The sequence below is a fragment of the Ambystoma mexicanum genome, chromosome 1p, assembly GCF_040938575.1.
Source record: "Ambystoma mexicanum isolate Mex_15411 chromosome 1p, UKY_AmexF1_1, whole genome shotgun sequence".
Lineage (NCBI taxonomy): Eukaryota > Metazoa > Chordata > Amphibia > Caudata > Ambystomatidae > Ambystoma > Ambystoma mexicanum.
In genome coordinates this window covers 1,358,420,936-1,358,445,566 of record NC_090921.1, presented here as the reverse complement: position 1 = coordinate 1,358,445,566, position 24,631 = coordinate 1,358,420,936, and the positions used below count along the sequence as shown (strand labels likewise).

General features: G+C 44.3%; 1 protein-coding gene across 1 annotated transcript in view; it reads right to left on the bottom strand.

Moving 5' to 3' along the window:
- Positions 1-24,631, bottom strand: part of ZNF423 (zinc finger protein 423) — a 757,398-nt gene that overhangs the window by 687,315 nt on the left and 45,452 nt on the right. The window contains exon 2 of the mRNA XM_069607042.1: positions 17,922-17,978. Coding sequence (XP_069463143.1) covers positions 17,922-17,978 — 57 coding nt within the window. The remainder of the gene's footprint in view (positions 1-17,921; positions 17,979-24,631) is intronic.

Below are 24,631 nucleotides of genomic sequence, written 5' to 3'. Positions count from 1 at the left end.
TTGGAGTTTTAGCATTTTGAATTTTTGGCTCTTTAGCCACTTGTTGAGTACCCTCAGGTCGAGAATGGGCCTCCATTTGCCGTTTGGCTTTTTGACAACAAAGAACCTGGAATAAACTCCTTGGCCTTCCTGTGCCACAGGAACTCTCTCTACCGCCCCTTTTCGCAACATAAGCGCCGCCTCTTGTCGTAGGATTTGGAGGTGGGGCTGTGTCGAGAATAAAGGAGGAAGACGCGGAGGCTTGTCTTTGAATTGCAGCGCATGACCCATGCGAATCGTGTCTAGGACCCATCGATCTTTGGTGATGCATTTCCATCGGTCGAAGTGATGAGAGACTCGACCCCCCAGGACGTTCCAAAGGCCGTCATTGGTTGCTGGTTTGCTTGTTCTTCGTCGACGACGGACCTGAGCCTCGCCGCCTGGAGGCTTGATAGTCCCTGCTTCCACGTGCCGACTGGGACGCTCGTCTGAACCCTTGTGAAGAGTACGAGGGCCTGTTAAATCCACGGTCCCTCGAGGCTCCAAAGCGGGAGTTTCCAGAAGCACCTCTGAAGGGGCGAAAAGAGCGAAAATTTTTACCTGTTTGAAGGGCGCCGAGGGACCTAGCAGTATCCGTGTCTTCTTTCATCCCTTTCAGCGCTTCATCAACCTTTTCGCCAAACAGGTGCTCCCCTTCGCATGGCATGTCCAGGACTTTGTACTGTACTTCAGGACGGAAAGTAGTACATTTGAGCCGCGCTTGTCGACGAAGCACTACTCCATGGTTGATTTGTTTGAAACCAGACTCTGCTAGGTCAACTGCGATATTAATAGCGTGGTTCGAGGCCTCTTCGCCGTCCCGCACCAGTAACATAGCTGCTTTCCGGTGTTCATCTGGCAGGTGTTCTAGGATAGGGGCTAATTTGTGCCACATTTCCCTATCATATCGTGACACGATCGCTAAGGAATTGGCTGCTCTTACTGTCGTCGCTCCGACCGAGAGCACCTTCTTTCCAAATGCGTCCTGCCTCCTAGCCTCGCTTTCCGGTGGCGTTGAACATTTTTGCTGGACCCTGGCCTTCCTAGCCGCTGCCGCCGACACCACCGAGTCAGACAGAGGCTGTGATGTTAGACATTTTGGAGTGGACTCCGGAGCTTTAAACTTTTTCTCGATCCGTCCCTTTATGGCTGGTTCCGAGAACGGATGGCGCATCGTCTTGAGACCTTCTTGCCACACGTGGTCAAGGATTGGGATGGCAAATACCGATTTTCTCCTTTGACCCATATGGTCAAAAAGGAAACAGTCTTTCCTCTGCTCCTCAGGAATCAAGCCGAATTCGGAACACGCTTTCCCCATCATTGCATGGAAGGCTCCCACATCATCAGGGGGAGATGGCTGTGTCTGGCTCCTCGTAGACTCCAATTCTACATCCGAATTCCATGTCGGGTCCCTCGACGGTGACAGGGAGATGTCTGACCCCGAGTCAGAGTCGGACTCCGACAACTCACCCTCCTCCTGAGCTCGAGTACGATCTTTCACCGCCTGGGGAGCCGATGGGTGATTCGTCGACGAGCGAGCCGTACAAGTTTGCTCGTCGACGGAAGGTACAGACAAAAGTGACGATGACGTCCCAGGTTGAGGGAACTGGGTATCCAGCCGCTGTAGTAGCTTCTGAAGAGTATTAAGCACATCCAGAGACAAAACTGTCTGGGGGTTCAGTAACGTGGATGATATAGGTACCATACCCCCGCTCGCACTCGCCGTCGTCGTCGACGTGGAAGGCCGTAAGCCTAAATCCGATGGCTGCAGAACCATGTCACCTTCCCCTTCCGCCGAGCAGGCCGTGTCTGGCTGCAGTAAGACCTCAGGGGGGATCGGGTCATAGACCTCAGGCAGCCAAGCCATAGACTGAGTCTCCGTCGACGAAGGAATCCCAACCGCTGCTGCTTGAACGGTAATAGGCATCGTCAATGACACCGAGGTCGACGAGGAAGTCGTCGTCGTCGAGCCCTTAGACTTCGTCGTCGATTTCGATGCCGACTTCCCGGCTGAAGCTTCTCGACTCACGGAAGACCTGGGACGGTCCCCTGAGGAGGATTTAGACAGCGCTAGCCTCTCCGTCTTAGATGATGAGGAGGAGGAGGGCTTTTTATGTGACGAGGAGGATCCAGCATGTTTCCCCTTATGCTTGTCCTCAGCGCGAATTTCTGCTGGCCGCACCTTCTTCGATGGAGGCTCCGACTTGCTCCTGGAGGCCGTGGAGCCAACTTCCGAAGCCGGGTAGGCACCCGCTCCGTCATTAAGCCAGTCGACCAGCCTTCTTTTACGGTCCTTAAGGGTTTTTTGGGAGAAACCCTGGCATATCTCACATGTCTCCGCCGTGTGGTGCGGGTGGAGACAGTAGATACAGTCCATGTGGCCGTCTCCTTCATAAACCTTTTTGAGGCCACAGGTTGCACATGGGCGAAATAACGCCTTTCCAGACATAATTCTCCAGAATTTGAACTTCGCTTACGCGAAACAGACAAAAAAATAAAAAACAACCTAGTTTTCACTAGTAGTAACCACGAGGATCCCACTGCTTTGAAAGACGGTTGAAATCTGAGGGAGCGCGGGGGCGGGGCCTGTATTTATATCATGACGTCCTGACGGCACGGGCACGCATGATACAAAACGAGGTGGATAGGACGCATAAGCGTCGAAAAAGTTTTCCTACGGGAAAGGGTCTATACAATGTACCGGGGATTCCCAGCCTGACGACGGGGAATATTCAAAGCATGTGAATCCATGAAAGATCCAATGCTGGAGAAATGTATTTCCTATTCAATGCCTATCTTTAATAGGTGTTTGGCATACACAGATTAATATTGATAAAGCATATTTCTGCTGTGTGTGAATTTCTGAGTTCAAAATACCAAGTTCTAGATATTATACGTTTTGAGCGCAGAACGAAATAGTAAGAAGACACAAGGCCCCATGCAGCTTCAAGCAGAGAAAACTAAAATATTTAAAGTGACTGTCTTTATCTAGATAGAAGAGCAAAACTGACATTGCCTGAACTGGGGAGAACAAAACTTGAAATTCTTTGCATGTTTACCTTTTCTGGCCGGACAGAGTTATAATGCACAGGAAGGATAGACATAACGGGCCCAGTCTGAGCTGGCTCCCGACACTGTATGAACACACCCTACTCTAGATGCAATGAAATTGGTCCAAAGCTTATCTTCAAAGAAAATCTGATCTATGTTATCGTCTGTCAACGTCAGAAGCTTGTGAAAGATGAATTAGCTATGAAAGGTCGAGTAAAAGGTGATTGACATCTAGTTGTCGGCACACAGACCTCTGCCTTGAATTATTCAAGGTGAAACTTCATGGAGAATATGTACACCAAGAGAATATTGCTTTGGATAGTGGTAAAATGGAAACAGAATATTTAGGCAATTTATTGTCTCTGCCCTCTTTTGAAGAATAGCTGCAACTGGACACCAAATAAATAAATGCATTTAACATGAGGACAAATTCTCTATTAAGGTGCAATCACGGAATGGGTGGTGCATAACCGGTTCACACCAAATGTGGACAGTTTGTAGATAAGAGTAGCCTCTACCACAAGCAGTTATAAAAACTATTAGTCACCATATATCAAATTGTGTGAACATTTTAAAAATGTGTAAAGTCATGAACAATATTAATTAACGTCTCTAAATATTCACCCCAACTTGCAGAATCTGAAAATATACATTTCATCGACGTAGCACATATTGGTCAGACATTATATATAAAAACGCAATTGCCAGTTTTTCAAGAATAGAGCAATTCCGTTCTGACCTTTGTTAGTTTGGTGGATAAAGAAACCACACCTCTGTGACAAGACATGGGTGGGGTTGGAGGTTGATATAATGGCATGTGCATAGGACACATAGAAATTTGGAATATTGCATCAGGAAGATTCAGAAGCGGAACGAACTGGAGATGGGAGAGCAAAAGGACTAACTTTACCCAGAGGGCAGATCTGTCCATTGAGAGAAGAAGACCACGACAGCCCAAAGAAGGAAGACGAGTCAGCGCTTGGGAATTAACTTCCAAATAAGACACCTGAATTGAGGGTTTTCTGTAAGAATGATGTCCGGCTGACTGGGTTCCCGGCTGGTTCTCCCAAACCCAGGAGTCACATCTGGAAAGGTAAATCAACCCCAATTCCCAAATTGTCCAATTTGATCAGTGTATAGTCTTGGAAGATAAATGGACTCGGAATGCAAGGAGGTGCAATTTGGAGACAGGCATATAGTGACCAATATCTCAATGTTCCAATGAAAAACAAAATCCACACCTGAAAGCATTTTGGATGCTACCTTTAAGTGGGATTGCCTTTATAAAGTTAAGTATTATTTGCAAATATAGTTAGTAGCTGAAACCAGTGTACAGTCATTTAGATCAAAGTGGAATCATGACCCACTATTGCCTAAAGGACATCATGCAGTTAATGACACTGGTGGAAACCATAGTATAGACTGGATGTTTGTGCAACAAAATGCATGCTTAAAGAAATTAATTCTATTCATTAAGAACTGGGTAATGTGCTCCTGTCTGTAATAAAAATGATTCAGGGAAATCAGGATGCTCGGGATATAAAAATTACAAAGATAAAAAAACAAAAACAAAAATAAAAGCACTGTCTGAAAGCACATAGATGCTTACTTGTCCAGTGAGATGATGAAGAAATGCTGAAGATTATGGCCGAGAGTTAGGGTAAACATCTCTGGTCACGGATACAAATCAAGGGGAAGTCGATAAGAAAGGCCTTTGCCAATCCAATTTCTGAACAGTTATGGGCGGCCCACATTTACATGACTTATATAGCAGCCCAACTAATGATGTATTTATACCCGCTTATGAGGGCGATTGGTTTGTCGACTTCTCAGTAGAGTCCATACACCAAATTATAGTGTCAGCCTCTGACTCTGGTGCGCCAAATGGGCTCGCCAATAGTGTATGTGTGGGGGGCCAGAAATGTGAGACAGACAACTTTGTGAAGGTTTTTCAACAAATGCCATTTTATTAAATTAGAAGGTTTGATGAACGCCTCACTATCCCTCCTACCCTGGCGAGGATTTCCCCTGCCTAAAATAAACTAAAGGAAACTCTATAACAAAGGATATCTGTCCCTTGCACTTATATATACAATAAATAAATGGTGAAATGCATGGTAGTTCAAAGACAACAAAACAATCTAATAATGGAATTCGTAATGTAACAGCCTCTCCTTATAACTTAGTTGTATTCCCAATCCCTATATTCAACACAATTACAAACACATTTCATCCAACCTTGCTAACAAACCTGCCATTTCTGGAGGCCTCTGCAACAAAGTCAGACTAGAAACAAAGAGATTCAAGAAACAAAGCATCAGAAAATAGACCACCTTCTGTTTCACTCGTAGACTCTGGAATAATACCCATGCAAAACCGATTGACCAGCCAGCTCCATCTTGCATATCAGGAAGGAAATTAAGATCCTGCTCTTCACTTAATCACCCACTGATCCCCTGATACCAAGCCTCCATTACAGAGAAGTGTCATCACAGTTATGACACTGACACAAAAGTAACTCATTTCAAAACCTTCATTAGTTTCTTGGTCTACTCACAGGGTCTGGATCCAAAGGAAATGACCGTGCCCTGGCTGCCTGAGAGAGAAATCCCAGGACTAGCAAGTGAAGCACCCTTCGGTTTCTCATACCTCCCCCAACAAACCACCCATTCACCCGTGCCTTACACTCTGCTTTAGGTCACATTTATTTCTACAGTGCCCTGTTGCTTTCCAGCTAGGTTTGCGCTCTGCATCCGGTACACAAATTCACTTATATGTTTAGTTGTGCACACAATTGTAATATTTTAAATAAGGTGACTCGGCAATGATTCTATGACTGAACAGGCCTGGACAGCATTCAGCAAACAGTGATGAAGCTCTCAGCCCGATCTTAGGGACCGACAGTGGAGTGATGAAAGAGCCTAGGGGCCACCCCAAGCTAGTGGGTGCTGGACTCGGAGCAGGTTTAAGAGGGATCCCCAAACCACCCCAACTGGTTCTGTGCACTAAGGCAGGGGCAGACACAGGAGCATATGCACCCTTCCCATCCATACAGGCAATCATGGTCTTCCTGGGATAGACCGAAGCGCTTTCATACCTTCCTAGCCTCTACAAATATATGGAACGCCCTCCCCCAAGGGAATAATCGCTGGGGTATTCACCTCACCTCTCATGCAGATATTCAGAGCCCCACGGAGGTATTCACTGCCCTGCTCAAAATGGGTTCCATGTGATAATATCCACGCAAAAATGTCACCATGCAAGAATGGCGTCTTTTTTTTGCGGCGACATTATCACATGGAACGTGCGGAGGACACCCCTGCAACACCTGATCCCATTTAACCCATATATTGTCCCTATAAATAATGCCGCTTATGCCGCTTCCCGGCGACTATATGTATGGCGAGATTATTTATGGGGATAATATTACCGGATACCCTCAAAATGTAGGCCCCAAAGAGGAAAAGGGTTATGGAGGTCTATGTGTCAGCTCTACACCTACTATGGACACCAAGAGAGAGGGAGACGGTAGATCTAATCCTTTCCATCAGTGGAGCACACTGGTTGAGCCACTTGGAATACTATCTAGACTAAACATCCAGCATTGGAGCCCAAGCCTCCCCATAAAGAAAACAAAGTTGCATCATTTTTTTGTTCTTTACAAGTGGGGAAATTTATTTTTTCCCTGAGCACTGGTGCCCGAGAAGCCCTCTCACACTGATTCATATGCCGATTTTCCACAGAGGCTCCACCATTACAAACCCGCACTTTAGAAGGGAAGAGGTGCAGGCCCAAATGGTCCTCAGTCTCCTGGCATCATCAAGGTACAAATCCCCTGCCACAAAGGGTATGAAAATGCTGGAGACCCTTTTCCATACTTAGTGGATGACTTGCAGACTCCAAATCTATGTGCGAGGAGGACTGGCAGAACCATATTCACAAGTGGGATATAAGAGCAGGCGTTCCAGGGGGAGGGAGCGAGACTGCATATCGGACCATGGCCCCACTGGAATCAAAGATGGTGGCAGGTCTTCATGTAGCCACAGCCAAGCCCCGTTCCAAGCCACTGAACAGCTACCCATAATGAATTCAGAAAATTGCATATCCCTCATTACACCCGTGTCTGCAATACCTTTAGACACTATCCAAGGGGAAGAGCAACCTTCTTACAAAAAGCAGTCCGATCAGTCTGGCAGTGTGGGGAGATCAAGAAGGAGCTGGAGGAAGGAGTTTGGCAAAGGAAGGTAAGAGAGAAGGGAACCGAGAGGAGAGCAGGCGAAGAGTGCTGGAGAGAAAGGAAGCCAGAGGAAGAGTTAGTTACCATCAGAAGGAGGAGATTTATTGTGGCCAACTGGTCTAGTCTTGTCTTGTATTGCCCTCTCGGCACACTATAAAAACAACCACAATATTTCTAGGACCAGGGAGACTAAAATACTCCGATCATCCCAGAAAGGCTGGTTTTACACCAACAGGTTTACTTTCAACACAGACCTTTACAAAAATTCTCCTGCCAAGTCCCAGCAACCAAGAGTAAAGCATGAACTCAAACGGAAAAATATCACCAGCTTTAAATTGAAGGCTAATTTATCATTTTAAAGGGCTCTTCCATCGGACGAATAACCGAATTTTAAAAGGTCCACTGGAATAATGAATTCCTGCATTTTCAAGTTAAGCTGATGCTCTAAAACTGAACGATCAGGCAAGCTGCTCACAGCTCTAGCAGATCTACTCACTATTATTTTATATATACACAGCACTTTCGCTAAAGTAATTGACAATATTCTGGGGGAAAGAAGGGTGCCCAAGCCAATGAAATTGTAATTTAAAAGCAAGAAAGTAAACATGATTCCGAGAAAAGACAAAAGGAAAATGAATCATCTGAAGAGACAACATAAAGTGATTGCTGCAAACAGGCAGCGGCTCATTCCTCATCGCTGTTAGTGGAAACACGGAGCATAAGCAAATCCAGCAAGGGCAGGGTGAAACTAAGCAGACCTCGGCTGTGGGTTCGGAATAGCTGCTAAAAGTAACAATTGAGAATAGACAGGGGGTGCACAATTATGCACACATTGTGAGATTATAAAGACAAACTGAGCCCTCGGTTGAAGGGCAACATACACCCAGTGTAGATAAATAAGAAAAGGAGAATTATGAGCAATATGCAGAATATTAAAAAGGGCACTAAGAGGAGAAGTGAGAAAAGATAAGTATAGATGAGAGTTATTCAATACCCAAAATATGAGTAATAGACTATTCGTATGGGCGTTTTTAAGTTCTTATCTTCAGATACGAGAAAACAAGGACACGTAAACAGAATGAGTAAAGGAGGTTGAAGAAATCACCAAGATGACTAATGAAGAAAGGGTCAGCGTGGCAAAGGTGATAGTGAGAAATGGGTTATGTTATGTAAATAGGTTTTATACAGAGCCGTCGTTTCGGAGCACCTAGGCTTGTCCGTAGACGGGCAAGCATAGTGTGCCTATGTCTGTAGTACTCAGACCTTAAGGGAAAATGAGCAGGGGAAAGATGAGAGAATGGGAAAGAGGGAAATAGACATTATAAAGAAAAGGGAAGTATACAGTGGGGTTGTGATAGCAGTCCTCTTTGGTGGACCACAGTTTTAAAATCCAGAAAGAATTGTATTGCCCAAGTGTTGCGATAGCTGGATTGCGTTTCACCGGCAGAAATCAAAGTTAGCACACAATGTAATGTTTGGGTGCAGGAGGGGCTCGAGAATGTAGTCGAACAAACCTAGACGTTTGCAGACTTACTTGCCCAAGCAAATATATACACATTTTAACTAAGGCCTGGAAGTGGCCTAGTCAAGAGTTGACAGTTATCTTATAACATTTACCTTGCTGCACAAAGTGATGGGATTGAAAACATTAAATATTGACAGCCTGGCACTTTCAGAATACGTCATTTTAAGTTAGTTCTTCTGTGTTCATGTGATTGTCTAGGACTACATAAGATCGTGCATCATGCCATGTATAATGGGTCTGGGGGACTGAATTCCAATAACCCAGGAAAATAGTCTAGAATCTCCTTGAGCAACAGAATGCAGCTGAGTTTTCATAAAGGCCACTAAAAACCAACAAGTGTGGCAAGAGCAGTCAAATCACAATCCACAGTGCATGGGCTCCTCACTAGACCAGCCCACCAAAACGTACCTCCTGATAAAACTCTGAAAGCAAACTGGGGCACCAGCCAATCCACAGAAGCACGCGTGCCAATACCGTGCAATTTGCAGGTACAGGTTATTCTATATCAAGCCTACCCCCCACTGTACGCACCACCAGCGCTACATTCCCAAGCCACCGGAATAGAAAAGAAGTTAGGAAGGGGAAACATGCTTACGTTATTAGCATCAAGATGAAGTGACTAAGTCTTCCAGGATTAAAAACCTGAAAGACAAGAGCCAGTGATGTGCAGCTGGCGAGTAACAGACTATATGGACAGTATTCCCATACTTGATCGAAAATGATTTGACCTTTTCAATTTGATAGTATTGTTTTTCATCGTTTTTTAAGGGGAATTCGGTAAAATTAAATTATATATATGGGGTGGGATAAGGGAATAGTTAAAAGTTGGAGGATACGGGGAACGTCTCTTCAATTGCACAGAAGTAGGTGCAATTGTAAGGGGCAGAATGTTGTCCCCTGGGTTGTCATTTGTCCTTCTGCAAAAACACCGGTTTGGTGCATTCCTTTAAAACTAAAGCAATAATTCTATAATCTCTGAGCACAGGAGACAAAGGACAGTTGTGTTATTGAACTTGATTAAGTTCACAACCCAATAAGGCAATGTTAGGACTGTAAAAGGAGCGAAATCATTTTTAGCAGTTACATAATTTATTGCATTTTCAAAGCAAACAATTAAAGAGACAAGGTAAATAATTAACTTTTCACGATGTTAAAGTTTCTTTGTAATTTGAGGAGTTTGGATAGGGTGAGCTCCAGGCTGGTTGAAGCATGCTGCTCAGTAAGCAAATCATTGCAAGGGGGCACTGCAAAATGGAGCCGCAGTCTTAAGGGGATGGAGCATAGGCAGTCAAGTTATTCCAAACACAAGATGCCAAGTTCAGAACCAAAAGCGCAATAGCAGGTCTGTGTGGCGCAGCGGGTAGAAACGGCTGCTAAGTAGGCAGATGTAAGGAGACTCAAGAGCCAGACTCCAGCGTTGCATTATTTGACCTCGAGTGATAGCCCACAGCCTCCTCAAGGGACAACGACTTCTGTTCTCAGATCTGAGAAGCCCATCGCAATGTATCAAGTCAGCGATCAGGGAAACTAGAAGGGAGCTGTTACACAATGCTGCGCCAGTCTGCCAGCGCTCTTCTCACTAACAAGCACACGCGAGTCCAAATTCCAGATATTCCACGATGCTAGGCCTCGGAAGTAAACCATCCTACCGCTGTGGATGCTCTTGCCATGCAAAAAATGGCAATGCTAACAACCTAGCATCAGCAAATGCCTTTCAGCGCTAAGGGCCTGATCACAAGCTTAACGGTCGTGGTAAACATGCATTATTTCTGAATACGGCCTGTTTTACTGCTCCACCAAACTACAAGTTTCAGTAGTGCAGCCAATTTTTGCACCTGCTTTTCTGCAGAGGTGAACAATGCCACACAAAAGCATTAGCACATGCCATAATTATTGCAGGCGGTAATTACCATTCCCCAAGGAGTCTCATGGTAATACCGCCGAACTCATAATCATGCCCTCATTCAAAAACACAGACAGAAAGGCCAATCCAGAAGGCACGAAGATGGTGGTGATGAGCCCAGCAAACCCTGTCTTCAGTGTCAGTGTCTCGAGAGGCCTCTCGCTCTCAGGTCAGATTGCTCTATGCTGGGCTCATCTCCCATCTCTGCATTCTCAGTGCACCCAACAGTTGCCATCGAGCAAATCCGATGGACTAAAGGGAACTTTCTTAAAACCTCATGCTATGTGCATCCACCCGCATGCAAAGTCATGGCATGCACGATAAGCAGTATGGAATCCTATGAGGAACCTGCTCCCAGAGGTGGGGCGAAGGAGAGACCTGGCTCTGCAGAATGAGTAAAGGCATATTTCACTCCTTACCCCAGTTTCACAATAACTGGCAAATCAAAGGGGTGCCTGTAATATGATGGAAAATAGTTAATGCATAACAAATTCCTAAACAAAACACCAAATCTACTGCCTTGGTTTCCCTTTATTAATCCCAGCTCATCCCGATTGGACAGTGCTTTCATATTTGGCAACCTCAATATCAGGGCTGATGGATGCCCCAAGTGACAAGAATGCAAAAGGCTTGCTAGCTTCCACAGTACATATATGAACCCACACATTTATTTATTTATTTTGTTAGACGCACACAGGACCCAGCGGTATCACAGCGCTACATTACATGCAGTAAAGCATAGGTAGTTACAGTACAGTCCAGTCAACAGTAGTTACATAGGTAATCATGCATATTTGTTAAAAAGTGCGGTTTTGACTTGTTTGCGAAATGCAAGGTAGGAAGGTTCATTCCTGATGGTGGGAGGGAGCGTGTTCCAAAGTGTGGGCGCGATGACAGTGAAGCAGGAGCCCCCTTATCGTTTTCTGTTGAATCTAGATGTAGTGAGTGAGATGGAGGAAGTTGAGAGTAAGGTTTGTGGATTGGGTTTCTTGGAGATCCAGTGCGTGAGATAGGGTGGGGCTGTGTTGTAGAGGCCCCAGTGGGTGGTGGAGAGTATTTTAAAGTCAATGTGTGCTTTGATGGGAAGCCAGTGGGAATTGCGTCTGATTTGGGAGATGTGCTCTGAGCGTGTGAGGCCCCAAACTGCTCGGAGAGCGTTTTCTGTGTGAGTTGGAGTTTATTGAGATTCTTGTTGGAGGTCCCTGCTAAAATGGGATTGCAGTAGGCAAGTTTCCTACCGACTGTTGCTCTAGCAAGAGTGAGGCAGTTAGGGGTGAGGAATTTTCTGGAGGGATTTAGTATGGTCGAGAATGCAGTGAGAGAGGTCATTGCTTTCACATGTTTGTTCAGGTCGAGTTCTACATCAAGGTAGACTCCTAGTGTTTTCACATGAAGGGAAACAGGGATGCTGTTTCCATCAATGATGAAGGCAGACTAGGCAGGATCAAGAGGTTTGAGGTGGTGGGGGGATTCGACAACGAGTAGCTTGGTTTTATCATCATTTAGGCACAGGTGGCGATTTGCCATACATGCCTGTATGATGTTGTAGATGTGATTAATGTTTACGCAGTCATGGTCATAGGTGCCAAATAGTTTTAGGAGGATCTGGGTGTCATCAGCAAAATTTGTGTAAGGGATATTGAGGTTGTCAAGGCGATCAAATAGGTTCTTAGTGTATGTGTTGTAGAACGTGGGTGAGATGCAAGATCCCTGTGGGTCACCATAGGGAACTGGGAATGGGGTCTGCTGCTTCTGTGCCGGAGAAGACCCTAGAGGTTCAGTTACTCAGGAAAGATTTGACCCATTTGGCTGCTTCTTGGGAAAAGTTGAAGGAGGTGGTGAGGCGGTGGCAGAGGATATCGTGGTCTATGAGATCGAAGGCTGCCGAAAAGTAGAGTAGCATGAGAATGGTGAGGTCGCCTTTGTCGCAAATGTGGTCAAGTTGGATCTTGAGATTGAGGAGGGTGGATTCCGTGCTATGTCTTGGTCTAAAGCGGATTGGCGTAGACTGAATAAGGAGTGGGTTTTTGAGGCAGGTTTGGATTGTAGGTAGGCAGTGCGGTCAAGGATTTTCAAGAGTAATGGGACTGTAGTGATGGGGCGGTAGTTGGTGTGGGGGGAGTGGAATCAAGGGAAGGCTTTTTCAGTAATGGTTTGACCCAGGCTTCTTTAATGGAAGTGGGTATGGTGCAGGTGCTGAAGGAGGCATTGATAAATTTAGTAATGGTGGGAGCCAGGGGCTCGAGAGAGTTTGATGATGTGTGCAGGCAGAGGTCACCCGTGCAGTTGGAGGATTTGGATGAAGGGAATAGTTTCTACAATGGTGATGGGGTGAACTGGAACGGGTTTGGCAGGTCTGGGTGGGGAGGATGTAGGGTGGGATGATTCGGCTTGAGGGATCTCTGTTTCCTTGGGGATGGTTTTATCTCCAAGGTTCTGTTGGCTAGCGTGGATTGTACCAACGTGCACCAGGCTTTGTCTTTGCGAAAGGTAGAGATGGGTGGGACTGGGGTTTCCAGTTCTTTTAGGATTTTGAATAGCTCTTTTGTGTTAGACAGGGCTTCTGAGATGCAGGTACTTTTTTTATTTACATTTTTTTTTTATTTTGGTTGAACATATTTAACCTTTCAAAATTATACAGAAATTGACATCCTAAAACTTTATACATTTAAAACTTAAATACAGTTCAATCATTTTTCACAAACATTTCATGTGTTTCATACACTTCCATAATGACGAATATTAAATTTTCAACACAAGCAAATATTTCTAAAATGACCAAAAACAAAAGTCTATTAAAATATCTTATAATTGATCTACGATCCAAGATGATTAGATACGGTTATTGTAGATGCTGCCTTGGGTGTTGATGATGGCAAGTTTGTAGGAGGTGGCGCAGATGCTGAAGGGATCTTTGTTGCTGGGGGAGGGGTTTTTCCACCAGATATGTTCTTTAGAACGCTTGGTTTTGCGGAGATTAGCTAGGTCTTCGGTGAACCCGTTGTGGTGGTGGTCTTTTTTCCGAGTGCTAGTTTTGAGAGGGGGGTGAAGATCCAAGGTGTGGCGCAATGCAGTGTTGTAAGCTGAGGGAATGGCCTCTGAGTTGTTGTTATCAGGGCATGTTTCGAGGGAGGTCCGAATGGTGGGTTCTAGGATTTCTTTAGTAAGTTCTTTTGTGTGTCTAGCGGTGATGGGTTGGTGGGTGGTGGGTTTTTCAGTGGCGACATTGTGGTCTATGGATAATAGGATCAGGGAATGGTCTGTCCAGGGCAGAGGATTGATGTCTAAGATTTCGGTGAGGGTGTTTAGGGATATGATCCAGTCAAGCGTGCACCCTTTGATGTGGGTGGGTACCTGGATGACTTGTATGAAGTTCATCTCTTGGAGCGTTGATTTGAGTAACAAGGCCAGTGATCGGCTGGGTCAGCGAATCCGAGATTGAAGTCACCAAGGAGCAGGAATTTGGTATTGGGATTCAGGAAGGGGGCAATGAGTAGGGGTATGTCGGAGTCTGGTGTGGCAGAGGTGTTGGGCTTTTGGTAGATGAGTAGGATGTTCGTGGTGGTTTAAGGGCTAGGGTTGATCTTGGTGGGTATGATTTTTTATCCAATGACGGGGAAGGGAGAGGGATCTGATGGGAGGGAGGTCAAGTAGAGCCATATCCTGAATGTAGTGGTCTTAATACACACACAACTCAATGTTGCAGATTAAAAACTAGGCTCATGGTACAACCACACTTTAACACAATAACAAACTCCACTACTCACAAAGCATGAATAGGGAGACGACACCCCTTCCTGGCATGACATCTTAGCATCCAGCAACATGGCTTCCCCTGGATCCTTACTGAAAGTGGCGCTTCCTCAGCATTACTCACCAATAGCAATACGCCAGAATAACAGAGTGAAAAAAAGGCCCATACTTTGTGGCCCCCTCAAACACTGCATCACCAAGTCAATCACAACTATAGTGAAAAAAGGTGAACAAAGTGAAAATAAAATGCAGCGGAAGAGCCACCAAGAGGTGCAGGCAGAAACTAAATTGTCAACTGATTGTACGCCAGTGGCATTATTCACCAAAAATAACATGCATAACGGAAAGGATGCAACACACCAGATACCAACACAGGAAGCAACACTACATTACCTTTCAGCATCACAGTTATAATGTAACATGAGCTTTGACCCTGATGATGTAATAGGACGTGACATTTCAATGAAAACAAATACCACAATAGTCCCAATGAAAGTTACTAAAACAGTTAGAAGGCTCTTTTACTGGTATTTTGTCCATGAACAGTCCCGGGTACTAGGTAATGTTGCTTATGTAAGGGACAAATGCACAAGTGCACCTCCAAACACTCTAGTATTGGCACTTTCATGCCCGATATGCCTGGAATGGTCACCATATGCAGTACAGTCTTGCATGCCCAGCTGCTGCCATCCCAACATGCTCTGGTATTGTCATCTTATACCAGTAAATGCCTAATATTCCTAGCACAGTCCACATGTCAAAATGTGGTCATCATATGTGAAATGCAGCACGCATGCCAAGGAATTACATTAAAGCACCTCATATATCTGACACAGTCATGCGTAGGGTACAGACTCACATGCCCAGGTAGAGTAACTAATAAGTACAGTCTAAGATATCCAAATAATGCCAATACATGTCTCAGATGTCAGCTACATTCACCATATGCATGGTACAAGTTCACTTGTTCAGGTGCAACCGTCACATGCAAAGTGCAGCACTAATTGTCCCAAGTAATGCAATTGTATACCTCACACGCTGGGTATAATCAATAACTAAGTTGCAGCATCACATGCACAGGCAATGCTATCAATGCCAAGTGCAGCTTCAAAAGCCCCAGTACTGCCCGCATAGGCCAGTTAATGCCTCATATGTGTGGTATAGTCATCATTTGTAGGGAAAGATTCACTTGTCAATTTTCTGCTGTCAAGCACAGAATCACATGGCCCAGCAACATCATCGTGTGATGGTTACAACCTAAAAAGCCTATTAAGTTCATGAAATAGAAGGTATTGCATCAGAGGCCTGTGTGCATTGCCCTTCCCCCTCCCCCACCCACCGTTTCTCACTCTAGCCCCTTCCACTTCAAGCAACATGTCTCTCTGGGTTGCTGGTGCCTGGGTTTCTTATCTTCATAATCCCACCACTATAACCAATAACCCTGTTGTCTCAGGGGCAAAGACAGGGCACCAACGGGGGAATCCAGGGGTACCAGCTGGTACCACTGGAGACCCCCAAATGATGTGTCTGTAATACACCTGCCACAGGCACAAAACCAGGCTAGAAAGTCACCATACCAAGGCCCAAGTGGGTCTACTATAAAATCCCCACTAATGATGCTGGCATATCATCAAAGGAAATATTCAGGAACTTCCATGAGATGGCACTCCCTGCTAAGATCACTGCTACACTAGCTTCAGCGCAACTATCTGCAGGAACTGATGCAGTTCATCAAACTCTTCAGATTACCTTTGCTTTACCACTGCATCAGTAACTCAACTTATTTCCCTATAGTCTCCCTGTTCCCTCAATGTTTGCCATGCAGTATTTCAGCAGGGCTTTGTGTTTATGTTTTTCTTCAGCTGTTAGTTTGGCAGCCTCGGTGAAGGCTTTACTACACAATAGGTATGGGTTTTCTATTTCAACCCTTGCTCTTTAAAACACACCTGGACCACAAGTCACATTTATAACAAATGATTTAAAAAACAAATCTTCCTTTTTTGTTAAATCATCTACACATTGTCATGGTTTGCCTCAGGAGCCAGGTAAACACTGCCAGAGAGAGTAGAACCTTGGGCATGTTCTGGCATCAAATAAAAGGCTGGTAGAGTCTAGAGGAGTTTGCCCAATGTGGCCACTTGGTCTAGAGCAAATCCTCTGGAGCTCAAGAACCCAAATCACCGACATCATTTGGCACTGTCCAGTGTAAGCAGAATAATAGAAAAACAGAGGACCTGCTAGTTGGTGGAGTTTGGGGAGGTGGACACTACCCAGAATTCGCCCTTTTCTGAACGTACTGAACTGCACACTGTGCTTCTGAAAAAAATGCAATAAGCCTTGCTTCTCTTTTGACGCTATGCCCCAAATTAGTTATGTTACTGGGTTTGATGACATTTGCATGGTGTCTTGGCACTTTGGCACTTGTAATAAACACGTGTGGGATGTTGGTTGGTATGTGGGTTAATGTAAGCCGTGCAGTTGTTACCATTGGCTGCGTGCAGATGAGTGTGTGCTACAGGTGTGGTGTTTGGTGTGGTATTTTCCGTTGGTTTAAACTGTGTGTTGGGTGTTTAGCATGCATGAGCATGCTACTTGCACATGGGTGATGGTAGGGTGTGTTTGCCTGAAAGTTGTAAATTGCTGTGAGTTTGATGGGAAGCAAATGCATTCCTATTTTGGATAGCACTTGCATTCTAAACATCAATGGACATTCAATTATTGTTTTTCATCTTTAAAGCCAATAGGTGGGATAGAGAAAGTAGGTGCATATTTACTTTAAAAATGACCCTCATCAATAGCAAATCACTGTTCAAATTACACACACTTCTGCCAAGCAAAAAGCATATTTCAGAATTCATATATACATTGCATTCAGTTAAGAGGATGCAGTATAACCCAGGCATGAATGAATACGCCAGAGTAAGTTTACACAGCCGCATCGAGGAATGCAATCAATGACTTAGGTTTCAAGGCCAACTCTATGGAAGTTCCTTCAACAGAAGAATGGATAAAGACTTGCTGAAAGGGAGGTGCTAGCAAACAGCACTTGTAGACATGTTAGGATTCTGAAGATTAGGTAAGAGCAGTAAGGATTGTCGAGGGCACCATGCAAAGATTGTATTGAGGTTTTTGCAGAACAAAGAAAAATGGAAGCAATTTGGATAGCTAGGCACACAGTTTGCCCCGCCACTTTTATGGGTGCCACAAGTCAACAATCCAGCAGCTAAAGAATGATATCACACACCAGTATGCAAAAAAAAAAAAAACCTGGGGTGCAGCTATTTTACAATTGCAACATTCAGATTTTAATGACCGTGTGGAACAGATGGACATATCAACTTCACTGTGATAGGTGGCTTTATTCTGAACACAAACTTGACTGTATAAAAAAAATGTCAGACAATATCACATGAAAGTAAAACTAAAGAATTTACCAGAGTGAGTCAATGAGTCCCAACTCAATGAGAATTCGGAGGCTTCACCCTCTTCCACTGAAAAAGAAAAAAATGACATATTAGATTGGTCTTAAAATGCTGCAAACATTTAAGCACAATTGGCTTAGACAACACTACATTGAACTAGAAGATCCAAAATCCTAAACGCTGTGTCAAAAAAAGATTGTAACATTGACAGATTGATACAAAAGCAAAATAGGGCAATTAAGAAAAAGATATTCTGCAATATCCGAGATTCAACGATTGCGTAAAAAAGCCCCCCAAAAAAGAAATCCATAAAAACCAAGCAACAAATGAGTTTTCCAAAAGTATCCAATTGGGCAGTAGGAACAGAACTGGTGAATAACATGAACAAAATGATTAGCTAGTTAATAAGTGAACTGTGCCAGCAAAACCTTATATATCAATGAAATATTATGTGTTAGTTTGGTTTTAGAAAAGTCTTTAAGACTTCCAAAGCGACTTGTACTATCCATTATAGCACAGTATTTCCAGTTAATCCAATAAAAGGAATCAAGGCTCAACCTTTTATGATTGTAATGAAAGATTACCCAATTTTATCACACAACTAATGTGAAGCAAAAACAAACAAAGGTCTACTGGTGGAAGAACACCAGAAAAGTTAGGGAACCACTTTCAACTCTAGGCCAATCCTGAAAGCAGTAACCTATGCAGGAAGAAGAACATCCAGGGTGAAAACATACACATATAAAAGAAACAGAGAAAACATACCTGGTGAGCCTGTTTCACCAGTTAAGATGATGGGTTCTGATGAGCCAAGATGATTAGCATTGTATCCCTGTAACAAGAGATATGGGGAGGATAGCGAGGGGTTACCTTTTGAATAGCTCTAATTATATGATACGATATGGCATTTGTAATGCGCCTATACACAAGTGTTTCTTATAGGGTTTTATGCGCTATTCATTTTATCGCATATTATGTAACTCAGCTTTCCCCATTTATGAGATTCATAATTGTCTTATTTCAGTACCTTGCCTGTGGTGGCTATACCAAGCACGAGGCACTCCTACAAGTGGCATCCACAGACAGGTGCCATTTCACTTGTTCACTGTGCCACAGTCATTTCCTGTCAAGTAGATACATTTTACACCATTTGGAATATGGATCTGGAGATTGGAAGATGAGCAGAGGGGGTAGTCTGGAGATACCCCTCATTACCATAAGGAAAGTGGTAAGGGTTATTGGAGGAATACATGCCGCTAAACTTTTGCTGCCCTCAGGTTTGGAACATGCACCGTTTTCAACATACTCAGATGCTCCCTCACCACCACCTCACACAACATGCAGAATGCCTCTCCAAAAAGAATCTCTTTAAAGTTCCTCCTGCTCATGCATAAATCGCTCCATGGTCTCGCCCCCTCCAACCACCTCACTAAATGCATCTCACTGTACTTTCCTTCCTGAACTCTCCACTGGTTGTCTCTTCACAACCCGTCATTCCCAGACCACCTGGGCCTCCTCCCACATGTGCCGCTTTTCCCTACTTGCCCCACTCCACTGGAATGCTCTCCCCTTGGCATCAAAGCCCTCTCTTGGGTGGAAATCTTGAAAACGAGGCTCAAACTCCACCTGCTTGCAACAGAAGGTGCCCTACAAACTCCCCCACGACCCATCAAAGCTAACCACCCAACCCACCTCTCCTACATTCTGCCTCCAGGATTACTCCAATTTGTAAATCTGTAAATACTGGCGTCAGGCTCCCAATGTTAGTGTTGTAATGACCTCCAAGCCCCATCCCTGGTGTATGTTTCTACTCCTACTCCTTCACTGCACGGTACACCCTGAACAATGCCGTAAAGGCACCTTTTCCTAGGACAGCCTCTGCTCTTTCGGGTATTACCCAGTTGTAATTCGTTTCTGGTCAAAAGACACTCTGTTGTTCCTAAATAAAATTCAAAATACAAATGTCTCACATTCTGAACAAAACAGTATTGAGGAAGCAATGCTTTTGCTAAAGAAACAATTATAAGACATCATAAAAAGGCTTTCACTAAACATCAGACAAGTTGTTGGCATAAGTGTGGAACGCCAAAATGTCATGTTATTACATAAATATGCCAACAACTGCCCTGTAGTATTCTTATCTCTCTAAGACTATCTGTAGAACCCTGGTAGAAGTATTCAAGTGAACGTCTGTAAAATGTGTGGACACATTTAACTCGCATCTGTCTCCCGTTCCAGAAACTTTGCATAATGAACGCCAAAGATTAATGATAGAGATTCACTTTGAAAGATTATTCAATTTAGGAGTCAGCAAATGAATTTAAATGTATTGCTTGGGTATGACAAAGCTCAATTCACCAATGATCCTTCCTTTCAGCAAAGACACTCTGGAGGAAAAAACCGAATCAATTGTAGCATTATTTTAGGAAACGCCAGCAAGCAGGGTGCCTCACTTTGTACTGTGATTTAAATACATAGTTCTGCTTTTGGAACAGTCTACTTGATAGTCCCCAAACCTTTATCCTGTGAATGCAGTGTTCCTTTCCATTATGGCCGCTGTAAATGGAGGTCTCGCTGTAGCAGCCAATAAAGAAAAGTCCAGTAAACACCACAAAAAAGGTTAACAGGCTGGAAACTGAAGTGGGCATTAGAATTTAACCACATAATTAGCTCCCTAGATAATTACAGACTCAGTGTTCCCTTCAGTCCCAGATCTGAAGCAGATACTCCATTGAAACAGACAGGAGTGATTAGCAGGTGTGAAGAAATGTGATATGTGGATAATTGCTGTTACATTCCAATCCACCGAGATCCTCCTATTGCTGTTCACTGCTCTTTCTTAATGATTCGCTTTAAAGCTGGCTTTAAAAGCACTGCCCTTGCTTGGGCCACTTCCTACCTAATCGGACTGCTTCATCGCCAAATCCTAACACACAATGACCCAGTTTCCCACCCAGTTCCATCTGGGTTCTGTAAGGGTTTGTTCTGGGTACTCTCCTCTTCACACTCTAGAACTCCTTGTTTGGCAAACTGTATCCACTCCTTTGGCTTCTCCCATCTCCTCAGTGAGGACAACTGAAACACATTACCTTAAACTCCAAAACTAACATCTCACATAGTCCACCTGTCTTTCCCCAACCCATCACTGTATGGTCATACATTGCACGATGCCCAAATTCTTCCAAAACTTAAGTGATTTTTTGCCTGACCACTGACGCCACAATGTTCTCTCCCTTCTCCTTTATCTTTTCCCCCAATCATCGCACCCTACCAGCAAAGCTTCACAACCTTTCCGACAATCACTTAAACTTCATCAGTTCATAACCTCCACTGATTTAGCTGCCAGGCTCAACCTCCTGAATATGCCAAAAATCTGTCCACATATCACTCATCACTCCACTAACCCCATTAAGCGCACTCTCATCCTCAACAGACTGAATTAAAACTCCAGTCTACTCATGGGACTCTTCTCCCTCTATCGTTTCAAATCTTCAGACCACTGCCACATGTATCCTTTTGAACCTCCCCTGATCCTCACCCACCTCTGCCTTGCAGCTTCACGCATGCTGGTCTCCTATACACAACCTCTGCCCTCCCATCAGTAATTCCTCACTCTCCAAAGTTCTTCCCATGGCCTTTGAATACATTCACAGATTAGCCCCCACTGCCTACCTAGCGGCTCACTCCTGCTTCTTTTACACTCACACGCTTCTATTCCAAAGTCCTTGTCTACCTTTATGACCATCACCCACCAAGTGCCACCTTCAGTTTCACCATCCTGGCTCCCCATCATTGAAATGTCTTACCCTTGTGTTAAAGAACAACCTCTAGTTAAAGAACAACCTCTAAATGTCTGGTTTCAAGACTACCCTTTAAAAGCACAATCCACGCCCCAGACAAACTCCAGTGGAATCTTCCCTCCAGCATGCCCCTGTCCCAACTCTGTCCAAATCGTCACTTTCATATTGTATATACTTTAAGTTGGCACCCATAGTGGGCGTCACAACCAATCAGCTTGCACAGATATATCACGATCCGTGCTCATGTTCTAAGCAAGCTTGGAGCTTGCCCCCATCTCCACTTTCCTCCGGTCTCCATTCCCTCCCAGAACCCTATCCACACTTATCCATTTCATCTGGTGGCGGCACCCCCAACATCACTGCTACCGCATCTCGGGCCGCATTGGAAATGGAAGAGGGGTTCCGTATTGAGCCCACCCTTCCAGTTCCATGGCGGCCATGTAAGGTAAGTATTTGTTTGAATGAACGGGACGCTGCAAGCGCACGTCCTGTTCATTCACAGAAATGGATGGCTACGAGCACACCCATGAACCGGATGGGTGGTAAAGGCACTGGGGCCCATCCTTAAAGCCTTTACTGTGCTCGGCCTATAACTTGGAACCAAAAGGAAGTGACACTTCAAACACGACCTTATTAGCAAGACTCAGACATCTCTCTTAAAAGTTCTAATCATCAGCAATGCATTCGGGATAAAGGGCAGAAGTCCTTTGGTGGAAATGTGCAGAAACCTTACTACCATCTGTGTTATTCACTGTGATGCCTTCCACGAGGTGGCGGCTGCAGCAGTGGCGCACAGAGAGGAAAGGTATACCATGGCTCCCGAAACTCAAGCACTACCCTTAAGCCACAATGCCAACTCGTGCAGTCCTCAACTTCATATCTGAATCTAGCAAGCTGCACATTGCACATTTGGGGGTTTTGGCGACTCTAAGGTAAAGCCTTTACATCATACTTTCCACATTACATTCCCAGAGTCAATGTTCAGAATTCGGACAAGGGCTCCAGTCACAAAGCCTGCCACCAGGCATGTCTGCCTTTAATGATTTCGCCCGATGTGCATCATTAAATCCAGACGCAAGTCGAGTGCGAGAGTTACGTGCAAGATTATAGTGCCACGGGGCTCCATGAGTAGGTGGCAGAATAAGGTTATGGGTCTTGAAAAAGAATCAATTTTGGTATGCTACATGGCTTCTAAAAACACACATACATTGTTCTAGTATGAAGTTTGCTTTTGACAGTTTTAAAACCAGGTACACTATAATTACACATGTACTCATTACCCAGAGGTGAATAAAAGCCAGCAGGCAGACGGCATAGTGCAACTAAATACATGTACAATACATACATCAGGTACATCATGTAATGTTGGCTGTTGGCGATATAGCTTCATATATAAAGTAACAGAAGGCTACAGAGACAACAGCTGTCACGGAAACAAATCCCCAATTTGAAATGGTAAGGTGAAGGTCACTTTTTAACTAGGACTATAGGCAAACATCAAAGTGGACAGTAGTCAGTTTTCCAAGTTTTAATATTTGCAAATTAACACGGCTACTCCTATGCGTTCGCAATGCAGCCACGAGGGAAGGGGCTTCCAGTTCTAAAATCACATCATCCACTAAGACACTTCTGAGAGGTCTCTGCTGCAACCTTGCAAGCCGTTATGCAGCACTAGGATTGTGCTTTGTGAGTTAGGCATATCAAAAGCATGTGGCACGGAGCGGGGACCAAGGCAACCAAGAATGCACCAGCGAGCTTCACAATACAGGTTTCCTCATCATGCTACCTCTGTTCAACCTCTTGGAATGCATCGACCTCCAATTTCATACCTACCAGACGATGGCCAGATGCATTTTGAAAACTGTCTCGTCCTCACAACAGCTTCCAGGAACTCCTGTATGAACAATTTAGAAGATTGGATGGTCTTGAATGGGTTTAAACGTAACCCTTCTAAAAGTGAGGTCATACTCATCGGTCCATCTCACCTTATTTATCCTAGTTTCTTCCCCCGGCACCATTACTTCTTGGCCTTCCTACCGCTTATGTTAAGACAGTTAGGAATTTGGGTTCTATAGGGCTGCCTCTCTCACACGAAGACTCCGTCAGATTCTCCCAGTCTTTGCTAGTGAGACTCACACAATGGTTGTGGAAGCATTAATACATTCTAAGCTGGATTATGCGAACACATTATATGCTAGGATCCCCGGGATCCAACTCAATTTCCTACAGTAAATTAAAAATAAATGCAGCTGTTTGAAATATTTAAAATCTTCCTAAAAGCACACAGTTGCGGGACTCTGGGGGTCCCTTCATTGCCTTTCAGTACGCCACCATATTGATTTCAAGTTACTCTGGTTTTTAAATGTCTTGATGGAGATACCCTTCTTACTTGGCTTCTAAAATTCAGCAGTAGTTGCCCATTACATCATTGCAATCGCAGGCCAATTGTGTTCTTGTAATCCTGCAAGACAACTGTAAAACAAGGGGTCACAGACGTTTTTCGGTCTGTCGTTCTTGCTTGTTGAGTTACCTTCCCTCGTCAATTTCGCCTGTGTGATTCCTTCATCTCCACCCACAAGTTTACCAACTTTGGCCTCAATATGGGTCGGATTTTATACTATGCTCCGCTCTGCCCCACCACTGATGTTGATGGCCTTGTTCTATAGGTGAACCAATTCTGTACGAGCTACAATTTTAATTTCAATCACACAAAGTTCTATCCACTTGCCTTGAGCTGAACACTGACACGTTTAAAGGCAAACACTACAAACTGTATCACATTTGACTCCTTAACCCACCACTGAAAACATCAGAACTGCGTTCTATTAGCTTGTATTTCTTATTTCTTATTTATTAAGTGCATGTGGTTAATTTAACCTTTTGCACTACATGAAAGCATAAAAAGATTAACAAACGAATTAA